We start from the raw sequence: 14,675 nt of genomic DNA, 5'->3' as shown, positions 1-14,675 counted from the left end.
AGTGTGCCGTACAGAGGTGCTGCTGCAACCACATATGCTGGCTGCAGCAGCACCATACTGGAACAGGGGTCAGCAAGTGTCATTGGTGTCAGTGGGAGGAATAGTGCCCCATCATTGGGTCATTATTCCTCCCACTGACACCAACGACGGGGCACTTTTCCCCCCCCCCCACTGACACCAATGATGGGGCACTATTCCTCCACCCCCCACTGACACCAATGATGGGGCACTATTCCTCCACCCCCCACTGACACCAATGATGGGGCACTATTCCTCCACCCCCCACTGACACCAATGTTGGGACACTATTCCTCCCACTGACACCAATGATGGGGCACAATTCCTCCCACTGACACCAAAGATGGGGCACTATTCCCCCCACTGATACTAATGATGGGGCACTATTCCTTCCACTGACACCAATGATGGGGCACTATTCCTCCCACTGACACCAATGATGGGGCACTATTCCTCCTACTAATACCAATGATGGGGCACTATTCCTCCTACTAATACCAATGATGGGGCACTATTCCTCTCACTAATACCAATGATGGGGCACTATTCCTCCCTCTAATACCAACGATGGGGCACTATTCCTCCCACTGACACCAATGATGGGGCACGATTCTTCCCACTGATGTGCATTGGAAGAGGGGTAGTCTTATACGGCGAGTATAGCCCAAACACTACATTTTAACAGGAAAAGTAGGGGGTTGTCTTATACGCCGGAAAATACGGTAAATAAAATAATAAATTATAAAAAAGTATGGTGCAGCGCTACCCTAAATATTGCCGTGACTTATACCAAAAAAACAAATATTGCTGTGACTTATAGCAAAAAGTGAAAAAAAAGTGATAATATTGTGTTTTTTCTATAAATAAATTCCCTGCAGAGACTAGTTTTGTATTAAGATATCACCAAATGTACATGTCACAGATGACACCTAGGCCTACCTTACAGTCATGTTAAAAAAAAAAAAAAAAAAAAGTAGGTAAGCCTGAAAATAGGTGACTTTTTAAATATTTGAACAAGTATAGCAAGTAGTAATTTCCTGAACTGAAGAAGTGGCTCGGATGAGTTATGAAGCATGATGAGCATTACTGAACAAGTCCAGCTGAATGTGTCTAAATACACCTAGCTATACCATAACTTGGTTCAGCATTTCTTCATCACTGTACCATTTGTATACAGTATGCAAAATCTTTTGGCATCCCTAAAATGTAAAAACAAGAAGTATTGCTTACCATCAGTGTGTAGCCTGAGATGATGCACACAACCACCCTCTCCTGGCAGGGGTGGATAAGAGGCAGACACGGAGCTCCTTGTCTAGGGTCCTGAATCGCTCCTTCTACTTGTCCTTTAACAGATTGCAGGGCTATATTAGGGTCCAAATAAACATGCTGTACAACCCTATTTTAACATATACTTGACAGACAATATCCAGCAAGTTGTACATACTAAACAGACTAGAAAAACTTCTTGAAGGAATATTTAGACTTGTAGAACCACAACAGCTAGAAAAGTCCATTTAACCAGCTGTGTTGAAAACAAACTTTCTTTTTCATACATTACGGGACACAGCGCAGGTTATGTGCCACCTATAAGTGAATGGACACTGATGGAAACAGACAGACAGTACTCCCCTACATACCCATTCCATACAGGAAGTACCTCAGTTTTTTTGCCATTGTCTGAAGATGATGTTCACTGATATGCAGCTCTCTGCATTATGCTTCTAGATTCTTAATGGTTCCAACAGGGATCAGGAGATTAGTTCATCTAGATCCAGTGCTACAGCTGTGATGCTAAGGTTGATGGTCCCTGGGTGCCACTATGATGATACTGGAAAAACATGCGGGGATTGCCTGTAATGTGCCCATTCGGCACTGGACCCTGCGTATATAGAACCCTGCGCAGTAATGACTGACCAAGGCATTTGTAGTAGGGTGCTATACAGGTCCAAGGCAGGGGACCCCAAGAAAGGGGGATCGAGTCCCTGAGGGTCTACTTAGACACTGCGGCAGGTTTGTGTCATTTCGGGTTCTAGGAACTGAAATGGATGTGTGCGCCACAGGCAATAAGTCTTTAATTCTCATACATACATACATACAGACAGACGCATATAGCCTTTAAAAAAAAAAAACTCAGATCTCCTGACCTGGCTGATCCAGACACCTCCCGTTCCTTACCTTCAATTTCATGTTCAGCACCCCGCACTGCCAGCTGAACTGTTTATTTGCGAAGTCCTGCACTGTAGAGGGAGGCTGAGCAGGTCATCATTCAAGAAAAACTCTCCCAATTGAGAGCTCTGCACATTGTCAGCTCCGACAGTTTGGAGCTCCGCCCATCTCAGCCGTTTATACTATACAGGGCTGACACCAGCAGAGATGACAACTGTTGGCAGATTGAAAACTGACAGTCGTGTGCAGAGCAATTTCTCAACCAGGATTTGCTGGCACCCCTTACTAACTCAAAGGCAAGCCAGTTGAGAAAAGCTGCTGTATAGTGATTGGCGTAGCCTGGAAAAAATTGTTTCCTCTTCTGGGCATATTGCCCTGTGGAGGATAGGTTCCCAGATGTGGACCCAGCCATTTTTTTCTATTAACAAGACTCTGATTGTCCCTGCTGAGGTCATCCCCAATTTTGAAGACTCAGTGGGTAAAAGGCTAGAAGAATTTTAGTTGGGGGAATGCCTCTTTGGTGAATCACAATAGGAAAGGAATTCTTTAACTCCTTTGAGCATATATATGGCCTCTCATCAGGTAAACAAAGCATGTGCCCTGCGTGCTCTGGGCAGAGTTACCGACACCCATTGTAAAGCTCCTGATTGCTGCTTGCAATTGGGAGCTTTCTGATCATGTGGCCACTGTGACAGCCAATCACGGCTGTCACATGATCATAAACTATGCCCTGCCTCCTGGCATCAGAAACCACTTAAAGGGCTGTGAGGTGCCGACGTTAAGGATGTTGCCTGGGAGAAGAGCTCCCTTTTTCCACAAAAAAAGTTCTGGACCCCCAAGACCTCCGTACAATGAGGGGGCACCCTCATTTTTCAGAGTAAGGAGATGTCTGTTGGCCTTGATGGTCATCTGATCTTGGGACATTTCAGATGTTTGGGTCCAAAACGTTCTATCCTAGGGCTACAAGCTAGAATTTTGACCTCTGCCTCGACCCTGCTTTACTTTGTCAAACCTGCCACCATCCCTGAAGAACCTAGTTAACCTTCATGCTGATAGCATAGCTCATCTCTAAAAGGGTCATAGCCATTGTCCTGGAAAAGGTGAAGTTCCTATTCCAACCTTTTCATTGTCCACAAGGAAAAATGGGACATTTGACCCATACTAGATCTAAAAGTTTCCAACACCTTCCTCCAGCTACCAAAATTCTTTATGGAATCTACTCAGTTAGTCATTGCATTCCTCCATCCAGGAGACTCTTTCTCCTGTAGACATCAAGGATGTCTATATTCCTGACGCATCAACGCTATCTCTGTTTTCTGTAGGCATACAGCATTACCAGTTTGTTGCCCTTCCCTTTTGCCTGCCCAGTGCACCTCAGGTTTTCACCAAGGTCCTAGCTTTTGTTCTTGCCCTGCTTTGGTCTCAGGGTATCCTCACAGCGAGATATCTGGACAAACTTCTTTTGAGGGGCCAGTAAACAGGTTCTGTTAGGCAATGTCTAGCGGACCCTACAGAGATTCAGGTGGATCGTAAATCTCCAGAAATTGATGCAGGAAATGCCTCATCAGTTTTTAGACCTGATCTTAGACACAGTCCTGTCAGGGCTTTCCTTCCCGCTGCACAAATTTCAGTCTTTCCACTCCCAAGTTCTGACTCTGCAGTCCAGGAGCCAACCAACCAGGGCTTAATGGTTCCTTCCCTCAAGACAGTTCCATATGCCTAATTTTACTTCAGACCTTTGCATTGCAACATACTGGCACTGTGGGACAGAGGGTTGCAGTCTCTGGCTCATCCCATATGCTTGACCAGTGAGACAAAGCTTACCTTGGTATGTTGCGTCACAAGTTCAACACTGAAATCAGGAAAATCCTTCCTCCAACTGGTTTGGAAGGTGCTCATGATGGATGCCAGCTTATCAAGCTGGGGAGGAGCCCTAGTTATCAACTCAGTACAAGGGACTTGGTCACTGGGGGAAGCTTTACTCTGCAGTTTTTAATCAATCATTTCTATGACACTAAAAGCTAGGAATGCTACCTCCCACATCTGTCATCAGATGTGAAAGGCATTCTTTACTTGATGTGAGGCTTGGGGTTTCCATTCTCTGTGGGGCAAATCTTCTCCATCCTACAGCTGGGTCTTGACCTGCATTTGGCTTTCAGTACTTTCTAAGGTCAGGTTATAGCACTTTAGCTTTTGTTTCAAAGACCATTGGCCTCTCTTGCTTTGTAAAGAGAGTTTATCGTTTAGCTGCCCCTGTACCTTCTCTTTCGCTTCAGAACCCAACAGAGACATTCCCCTTTCTTTTGTTACGGACACACTGGTATTTCTCGATGCCATCACCTCTGCAAGGCAATCATTTAAACTGATGTCCCTGCCTTTCAAGGAACCCTTTCTCGTTTTGCACAGGGACAGGTGTTGAGACCCAGGATTTTCTTCTTGTCTAAGGTAAATTCTGCCTTCACCTCAATCAGGATGTCATTCTTCCATTTTTCTGTACACCTCCAGTTCATTTCTCTTTATTGTCTGATGTGGCTGTGAGTTGATCTCTCAACTACGGTTTCTTTCAGAAGCATTCTGATGCCTTTCCATCCACTCATTCTTGGTGATTGAGGTAGACTATCCTCCAAGCCTATGGTCTCAGGCATAGGGTTCCTCCCTTTACTGACTGTACAAGATCTGTGAGGGTTTATTGAGCTTTTCAGTATCAAGAAACGGTTTCTCTTATTCGCAAGGCTGCCACTTGGTCTTTTGTTTACACGCTCTCTAAGTTCTACCAGAAAGGGTTTTTTAATGTTTTCTTCACCCTGTTGGCATTTGTTTATCGTGTTGCCCAATGTTCAACTGGGCTGCTTGTGTGCGTACTGAAATCAAGGCTTCCTATGTTGCTCAATGGAGAAGACAGAAAATAGGATTTTTGTATTCAGCGTAATATTTTCTTTGTGGAGTCCATTAAGGGACATGGATTCCATAACCCTCTCAGTACTATGTTAAAAAAATTATAAACCACCTGTGTTATCCTGCTCCATAACCATGCACTGAGTGATGTATAAAAGAGACAACTTTCTTTAAAATGATTAATCGCCCTAAAGTATGTAAATGTAATGCAGTGCTAATAAACTTAATCAGAACAACACTTTCAAAATATACAGTAATTGATAGCTACAAAATTACCAAAAAGAAATATTAAAATCAATGGAGTTCAAGGATGACCACCAGGTTTAGACACAAAATATATGCCACATAAAACTAATATTTATTCCAGAAATCTTAATAAAAACATCACAGTCAATGTTAAGTCTAAAAGCTCTATTGTCACTTGTGTCCTAGTAATTCCTACGCGTTTCAGGGGTAGACTTACTAGGACACAAGAGGCAATAGATCTTTTGGGCTTCTTAACATTGCGATGTTTTTATGGAGATTTCTGTAATAAATATTGGTTTTATGTGATATACTGTATATTTTTTGTGTGTATACCTGGTGGCCATCCTTGATCTCCCTTGATTTAATTTTTCTATTTGTCAATATTTTGTGATTGATGGCCCCTTGGTAATTTTGTAATTTTGTAAGTTTGCTCACTTACAAAGAAATGAAGGGTTTATAATTTTTATCATAGGATCATAGGTGTATTTTAAATGATAGAGACAGAATATCAACCAAATATCCAGAAAAAACACATGATACAAATGTTATGTATTGAGTTGCAGTTCAGTGAGTAAAGTAAGTTTATTTGATCCCCTATCAACCAACAAAAATCTGGCTCCCACAGACTATGTGCTCATGTGGTACACGGATTAGTCCTGTCATTCTAAGAAGGTGCTCCTAGCAACAACTTGTGTGTATAAGACACCTGTCCACAGAATTTTATTTCCATTCAAACTTGACCACCTTGGGCAAGACCAAGGAGCTATTAAAGGACACCAGGGACAAGATTGTAGACCTGCACAAGGCTGGAATGGTTTACAAGACCATCAGCAAAAAGCTTGGTGAGAAGGAGACAACTGTTGGAACAGTTTTTCAAACATGAAGAAATACAAAATAGCCATCAATCGCTCTCGGTCTGGAGCTCCATGCAACATTTTGCCTCATGGGGTAAGGATGATCATGAGAAAAGTTAGGGATCAGCCCAGAACTACGTGGGAGGAGCTTGCGAATTATCTCAAGACAGTTGGGACCACAGTCATCAAACAAACCATTAGTAACACAATACGTCGCCATGGATTGAAATCATGCAGCTCCCGCAAGGTCCCTCTTCTCAAGAAGGCCCATGTACAGGCTCATCTGAAGTTTTGCCATTAAACATCTAAATGATTCAGAGAAGGATTGGAAGAGAGTGCCGTGGTCAAATGAAACCAGAATTGCACTCTTTAGCATTAACTCGACTCGCCATATTTGGAGGAAGATGACCCTAAGAACACCATCCCTACAGTCAAGCAAGGAGGTTTAAACATTATGTTTTGGGGCTGTTTCTCTGCTAAAGGTACAGGCCAACTTTGCCACATTGAGGGGCCAATGGATGGGGCCATGTATTGTAAAATCTTGAATGAGAACCTTCTTCCCTCAGCCAGAACACTGAAGATGGGTCGTGGATGGGTCTTCCAGCATGACAATGACCCAAAACATACCACCAATGCAACAAAGGAGTGGCTCAAGAAGAAGCACAATAAGGTAATGGAGTGGCCGTGCCAGTCTCCAGACCTTAGTCCTATAGAAAATTTATGAAGGGAGCGGAAACTTCCAGTTGTCAAGCGACAGCTAAGAAACGTTAAGGATTTAGAGAAGATCTGTAAAGAAAAGTGGACCAAAATCCCTCCTGTGATCTGTGCAAACCTGGTAACCAACTACAAGAAACATCTTTCCTCTGTGCTTGCAGGTTTCTCCACCAAGTAATAAGTCATGTTTTGCTTGAGGATCAGTTGGTTATTTTACTCACTGAACTGCAATTCAATTTATAACATTTGTATCGTGTGTTTTTTCTGGATTTTTGGTTGATATTCTGTATATCATCTAAAATACACCTATGATAAAAATTATAGACCCTTCATTTCTTTGTAAGTAGGCAAACGTACAAAATCTGCAGGGAATCAAATAATTATTTTCTCCACTGTACATATAAAAACTACTTGCCATAGTTGAAAAATACCCCCAGATGTACTGAATAGTGTGCGGTTATACAGTTGTTTCACCACCTTCTAGGCTACACACACAGTGAAATTTGATTGTACAGTCCAACTGTATAGTGTATGGCTTGAGTTATACACATTTTAATTTATGGATATATTTCTTATGTATTTATTCTTATTAGGTCTTTATTTTAATTCGAATGCATTATTACTTTTTTCACTGTTTTTTACTTCTTTGATGAACTGAAATGTTATGTTTTATTATTCAGATTCTACTATTTGTCTGAGATTTTTGTATATTGATTATCTATTCTTTGTTACATGACATCAATTTTTATACAACCAATACTATTGCCTATTGAGTACTATGACCCAGGGGAGGAGTTTTTTTTTTCCAGCTCTAATAAGGGTAGGCATTTTCAGACCCCTAAAACACACTGGATACGCTTTGGAATTTACCCTGACTTTTATTGGAATAAAGTTGTACCTGGACCTCTAAGCAGTGGCGTTTCAAGTTCTATTTTTGTTACATTACACTACAAGCCAAGGAGACCATGAAGATTATGGGGTGTAGAAACTGCTGGCCTGGGAACCAGTATATATGTATCAAAATCAGTACTGTAAGAGAGCAATACCAATAAAATAACTTTTACAGGTTCAGCACTATTTTTCAACTTTCTCCAAAGCTATCACTGTGACAGTAAACAGGGCACATTTTCAGTGAAAACAGACTGCAATAATAAGCTAATGGAGGATATAGTGTTCTCCCACACTGTTAAAAATGCTTTTCATTTATGGCTCTCTTAGAAAGATTTACCTCGGGAGTCTCCGTAACAGGGTTGAGGAAGTTACAAAGGGACTTATTTATACTTAAGTTTTTATATATTAACTTTTAGCCTTTAGGTTTAAAAGTGGTTCTGTTAAGCTATGCCTGTTTATATGTTGCATTTAATGAGTGCACCTTTCTACATTACTTTTTTCCTCTCTTCTAGCTATTCATCATTAGCTGATCAGTTTTTACATCAATTTCCAGGACATGATCTTCCTTCAGTTCTTTGTAAGTTTTCATTGCCAGTTTCCTTAGCGGAGTTTAAAAACCCCTTATCACCACCTGGACAGGAGGTAAATCTCATTCACTGAAACATTTTGATAATCTTATTCTTAAAATATCTGTGAACATAGTATTCTAAAAGTCAGCAGGAAGATAGCATAAACTCGCAGTATAATAAGCATTGGAGGTGAGAGTTCTGAGAGCACTGCGGTGGCACTATAATGTATGAAATTCACAGGAAGCACAGATCTATATTTTGTGGTGTTACATCATGCAATTTCTGGAATTGAATGAACTTTTATTTATTTATATTTTATATATTTACTTATCAAGCACTTTGTTATGAGTTTATTCACATGTTTCTTTAGTATTTGATGGATTGATGTTTATGCTTTCATCATTCACAATTTCCTGCCAGCAGCGCTACATCACGCACTATTAAGAAAGTGAGACTTTCTCAAAATGATCACAGCATGTGGGAGAACCTACAAAATAAGGTTCTATGGGTTATAAAAACAAAGTCATCAAAAGATGCAAACATTTCTAACCAAAAAGTACAAAAATGTGTCAGTTTGAGTCAGTGTAAATACCTGTTCTTTTCTGAAAGAGAAAGTTAGATTTTTTACTCAATATAAAATGTATTTTCTCTGCTTTCATTGAAGAACACAGCACCCACTTTCTAAATGCTGTTGCAATTGTCAGGGCCACCCCTGGGCTGTGTTTTTGTTTGTGCCTAGCATCCTGTTCATGCAGGTGACCCTATTGACCAAGATCTTATGATCCAGCTGTGTCTTTCATTGAACGGAGATCAGGATTTTTCAGTGAATAGCAAAATCCTGTTATTGTGCAATAATGCAAATAAAGTGGAAGAATTTTTTTGTGTTTAAAAGTAACAAATGTTTTACTTGTCTTCTCTGTGCAGTGGTTTTGCACAGAGCAGCCCCAATCCTCTTCTCGGGTCCTCTGCTGGCACTCCTCCAGTGCTGCTCCTGCCTAGTGGCGCCATAGCAAGCAGCTTGCTATGGGGGCACTTGAGCAGGTGCGCTCGAGATCCGCTGCCCTGTGTGTCCATTAACATATAGACCTCGGCTCAGTCCCACAAGCTTCCCACTGTCTCCTCATTGGCACACTGGCTGTGATTGACAGTATCTGGAGCCAATGACTTCTGCTACTGTATCCTCCATTGAGGCAGAGAGGGACCCAGAAGAGCCGAGGCTCTCGTGCACATCGCTGGATCTGGCTTGGGCTCAGGTAATTTTTCCGGGGCTGGGAGGGGCTGCTGCACACAGGTTTTTTTTACCTTCATGCATAGAATACATAACAGCAAAAAACCTTGAGCCTTTACAACCACTTTAAGGATATATTAGTAAATACGTGAAAGAGTTGTGGAGCTCCATCTGCCACTGGAAAGGTAAATGTTAATATGCAATGCTTCATTAAATCAAAAAATAAACTTTATTTCATATTTTACAGCTAAATATAATAACATTTAACAAACACTACATGTTTGTTTCACACTGCTCAGGAACATATGATGGCAATTGAGTTCATCATTTGAGTTCTTTGTAGAGCTCCATGCCAATCCCTAGTCTTCAAGGTGAGGTGGCTAGCTGTGATACTGTCTTTACCCAGGGTTGGATGGTTAGCTGCCCTGAGTTGTCTCTATCAGCTATGCGTTGGCCTCTTCACCGGTTCTCTTTACACTGTGAGTTTGTGATATTCCACACTCCCTTTTCTGGGAGAAATATATGTAAAGACTTACTTTCCATACAGAGAGTTCCCTCCCACTTCAAACTCTGTTGGAGAGCCAATAAGTGTACATCGTACACCAATGTCAGGAGGAGTGGTGCCAAATAACTGATTGCTTGGCATTTACTAAACATTAAGCATTGCAATAACCATAATGGCAGCTGCTGATACCAGAGGAAATTACAGCAGTGTCCACAAGAATATCTTGACACCAGACCAAGGTTTTACAGAGCTCAGACTTAACTTATCCCCTGATGTATTCAGGGTGTGGCATATAGAGTTTTATTAGAGTCTGAAAGCAAACAACTTCATCTGCATTCTATTTTTAGAAAGCCCATGCTTTTTTTGTGAATGCTGTGTGGTGGGTGCACTCTGTATTTTTAAAAAAAATCCTATCTTTAGGATATTTAATCACCACCAGGTTTTATTTTTTTGCTTTATAGTTAAAAAATGTAGCAAAAACCCCCACATTTTTCTTAGGTTACATTTTGCAAATAACCTTTCTTCATAAATGTAGGCCAAAATATATTCTGCTAAATTTGCCAAAATGAGCAGTTGAGGTAGAAGGGCCTTAGCCAGGGAGGTAACCAAGCACCCGATGGTCACTCTGAAAGAGCTCCAGCATTTCTCTGTGGAGCGAGGAGAACCTTCCAGAATAACAACCATCTCCGCAGCACTGCACCAATCAAGCCTGTATGGGAGTGGCCAAACAGAAGCCACTCTTCCGTAAAAGACAAACTGCAGCCCGCCTGGAATTTGCCAAAAGGCACCTGAGGGACTCTTAAACCATGAGAAACAAAACTCTCTGATCTGATGGAACAAAGATTGAACTCTGGCCTGAATTCCAAGCGACATGTCTGGAGGAAACCAGACACCACTCACCACCTGGCCAATACCATACCTACAATGAAGCATGGTGGTGGCAGCATCATGCTGTGGGGATGTTTTTTAGCGGCAGGAACTGGGAGACTAGTCAGGATCGAAGGAAAGATGAATGCAGCAATGGACAGAGACATCCTTGATGAAAACCTGTTCCAGAGCGCTCTGGACCTTAGACTGGGGCGACAGTTCATCTTTCAACAGGACAACGACCTTAAGCCACAGCCCACATAACAAAGGAGTGGCTATGGGCCAACTCTGTGAATGTCCTGGAGTGGCCCAGTCAGAGCCCAGACTTGAACCCAATTGAACGTCTCTGGAGAGATCTGAAAATGGCTGTGCACCATCGCTCCCCATCCAACCTGATGGAGCTTGAGAGGACTTCAAAGAAGAATAGGAGAAATTGTCCAAAAATAGGTGTGCCAAGCTTGTAGCGTACTCAAAACGACTTGAGGCTGTGAGTGCTAAAGGTGCTTCAACAAAGTATTGAGCAAAGGCTGTGAATACTTATGTACATGTGGTTATTTTCATTTTTTATTTTTAATAAATTGCAAAGATTTCAAAATGAACTTCTTTTATGTTGTCATTACGGGGTATTGTTTGTAGAATGTTGAGGAAAAAATTAATTTAATCCATTTCGGAATAAGGCTGTAACATAACAAAATGTGGCAAAAGTTAAGCACTGTGAATACTTTCTGGATGTATTGTATAAAGGTGCTATTGACATGAAATTTTCACCACGTGTTGGTAACAACCCATGCAATCCGTACATACAAACAAACCAAAACAAGTTCAGAAATTAAGTTTTATGTGTAATAAAATGGAATGGCACAGAGAAAAAGTAATGAACACATGAAGAAAGGGAGGTGCAAAAAGACATGGAAAACCAAGACACCAACTGAAATCTGTCAGTAAATGGATAGCATACCTGCTTAATATAAGCTGGTTCAGTCTCAACTGATGGCCTATAAAAAGTTGTCTTATTACCAAGGTGTAACACAAGAAGCATCTCATGATGGGTAAAAGCAAAGAGCTCTCTCAAGACCTTCACAGCCTTATTGTTGCAAAACATTGGTTACAGAAGAATTTCTAAACTCCTGAATGTTCTAGTGAGCACTGTTGGGGCCATAAATCGGAAGTGGAAAGAACATAATTTCACCATAAATTGACCACGACCAGGTGCTCTTCGTACGTTTTCTGACAGAGGAGTGAAAAGAATTATCAGAAGAGTTCTTCAAAGCCAAGGACCACTTCTGGAGAGCTTCAGAAAGACCTGGAATTAGCAGGTAAATTGTTTCAAAGAAAACAATAAGTAATGCACTCAACCTCCATGGCCTGTATACACGCTCACCATGCAAGATTCCATTGCTGAAGAAAAAGCATGTTGAAGCTCGTTTAAAGTTTGCTGCACAACATTTAGACAAGCCTGTGAAATACTGGGAGAATATAGTCTGGTCAGATGAGACCAAAATTAAACTCTTTGGATGCCATAATACACACCATGTTTGGATGTCAAATGGCACTGCACATTACCCTAAAAACACCATACGAACAGTGAGGTTTGGAGGTGGGAACATCATGGTGTGGGGCTGTTTTTCAGCATATGGTACTGGTAAACTTAATTTCATTGAAGGAAGGATGAATGGAAAAATGTACCAAGACATTCTTGATAAATATCTGCTGCCATCTACCAGGATGATGAAGATGAAACAAGGGTGGACATTTCAGCAAGACAATGATCCCAAACACAAAGCCAACGAAACTCTCAGTTGGTTTTAAAGAGAGAAAATAAAGGTGCTAGAATGGCCCAGCCAATCACCTGACTTGAATCCAATAGAAAATCTATGGAAAAAACTAAAGATCAGAGTTCATAGAAGAGGCCCACGGAACCTTCAAGATTAGAAGATTATGTGGAAGAATGGGCCAAAATCACACCTGAGCAATGCATGCGACTAGTTTCTCCATACAGGAGGCGTCTTGAAGTTATCATTACCAACAAAGAATTTTGTATGAAGTATTAAATAAATTTCAGTTACAGTGTTCAATACTTTTTCCCTGTGTCATTTAATTTTATTACACATAACTTAATTTCTGAATTTATTTATTCTGTTTCTTTGTATGTATGGATGGCATGGGTTGTTACCGACATGTGGTGAAAATTTTATGTCAATTGCACCTTTAGAAATATATTTACCTAGAAAAATAGTGACATGTTCAATACTCATTTTACCCGCTGTATATATTTGAAAATTGATCAGGATGCTGGTATGAGGTATGGCAGTAATCAGGATGCTGGAATTGTTTATGGCGGGGATCAGGGCACTGGTATGGGGTATGGCGGTGATCAGGATTCTGGTACGGGGTATGGCGGTGATCAGGGTTCTGGTACGGGGTATGGCGGTGATCAGGGTTCTGGTACGGGGTATGGTGGTGATCAGGACGCTGGTACGGGGTATGGCGGTGATCAGGGCGCTGGTATGGTGTATGGAGGTGATCAGGACGTTGATATGGGGTATGGCGGTGATCAGGACATTGGTATGGTAGTGGTATTGTGAGCACTGGTGACATTGGGACAGTTGGCAGTTGCATTTATTTTTATTACACTGTGACAGGCTGCTGTACACTCATATGAGGAAAGACAAAACAGAGGGCGCACAGGCCTAGTGCATTACCATAAAAAATGTTTAATAAAAAATAAAGTAGGTGTTGTACTCAGAAACGACAATATAGTCAAGGCACATCATAAAGAACAGCTGGGTCAACACCACGCTGAGTAACAGTCCGCAATAGGGAGTTTAGACATCCAAAAGGCTGACGCGTTTCGAGGACTTGCCTCTTCCTCAGAGCCAACTGACCAAATGTCTGCTCCCTCTTTTTTGCTGTACACTCATAGGCTGCTTTAACTTTCAATCTGCATTGTTTACTATGTGATTGCTGTGGTTGGACACAGCAGTCTCATGGTACAGGACCATGAGATCCAGCGGACACAGCAGTAATGTGATCTGCTGTGTCTCGGCGACACACCTATCACAGGGCTCCTGGATGCGCTTTCTGTGAGCTGCGCAGGAGCCACCAATGCTGGCTGATGTACAGACATGTTGACGTGCATCAGCGCTGCTTCTCGTCTGCTGTTTATAGGCGGACAGGAAGTGGTTAAATATCCAGATTAACCAAACTGGTTTATGCCTAGCAAGGGTACCAACATCAACCTCAGACGTCTCTTCCTCAGTTTGGCAATACAACATTCAAATAGTGGCTCTAGTGCAGTGTTTCTCAACTGGGGTTCCAGGGGTTCCGCCGCGCTCTGCCCATCAGTCACAGGCAGCTGACAGGGAGATCGCATCCCACGTTTGCAGAGCGGTGCTGTAAACTCAAGGTTTCTTCAGTGTTACCTGCCAGCCCCTCCTTCCCTCCTGTCCATCCCAAGTGCTTGTAAGTAACATCACCTGGGATGGACAGGAAGAGAGGAGGAGCAGGCGGGGAACAGCTCGCTGAAAGAGGAAAGATCCCAGCCACTTTCCTGCCATGCTCTGCATACAATGTAAAATAGAACTGTAATGCGCCAAGCCATGCCCCATGATGTGCCATCTTGTGCTGTGTGCCCCATGATGTGCCATCTTGTGTTGTGTGCCCCATGATGTGCCATCTTGTGCTGTGTGCCCCATGATGTGCCATCTTGTGCTGTGTGCCCC

The 14,675-nt window shown here is 42.0% G+C and overlaps 1 protein-coding gene across 7 annotated transcripts in view; it reads left to right on the top strand.

Annotated features, from left to right (window-relative positions):
• The window catches only part of NPRL3 (NPR3 like, GATOR1 complex subunit), a 249,808-nt gene that overhangs the window by 216,452 nt on the left and 18,681 nt on the right, over nucleotides 1–14,675 (top strand). For all 7 annotated transcript variants that reach the window (XM_089691819.1, XM_089691772.1, XM_089691798.1 and 4 more), the window contains one exon: nucleotides 8,297–8,426. In XM_089691819.1, the coding sequence (XP_089547945.1) occupies nucleotides 8,297–8,426 (130 nt within the window). The remainder of the gene's footprint in view (nucleotides 1–8,296; nucleotides 8,427–14,675) is intronic.

The sequence above is a fragment of the Staurois parvus genome, unplaced genomic scaffold (genome assembly GCF_062004578.1).
Source record: "Staurois parvus isolate SC_StPar_1 unplaced genomic scaffold, SC_StPar_1.0 ptg000022l, whole genome shotgun sequence".
NCBI lineage: Eukaryota > Metazoa > Chordata > Amphibia > Anura > Ranidae > Staurois > Staurois parvus.
Note: the sequence above shows the minus strand (reverse complement) of the source record. Positions and strands in the feature narration are given on the sequence as shown.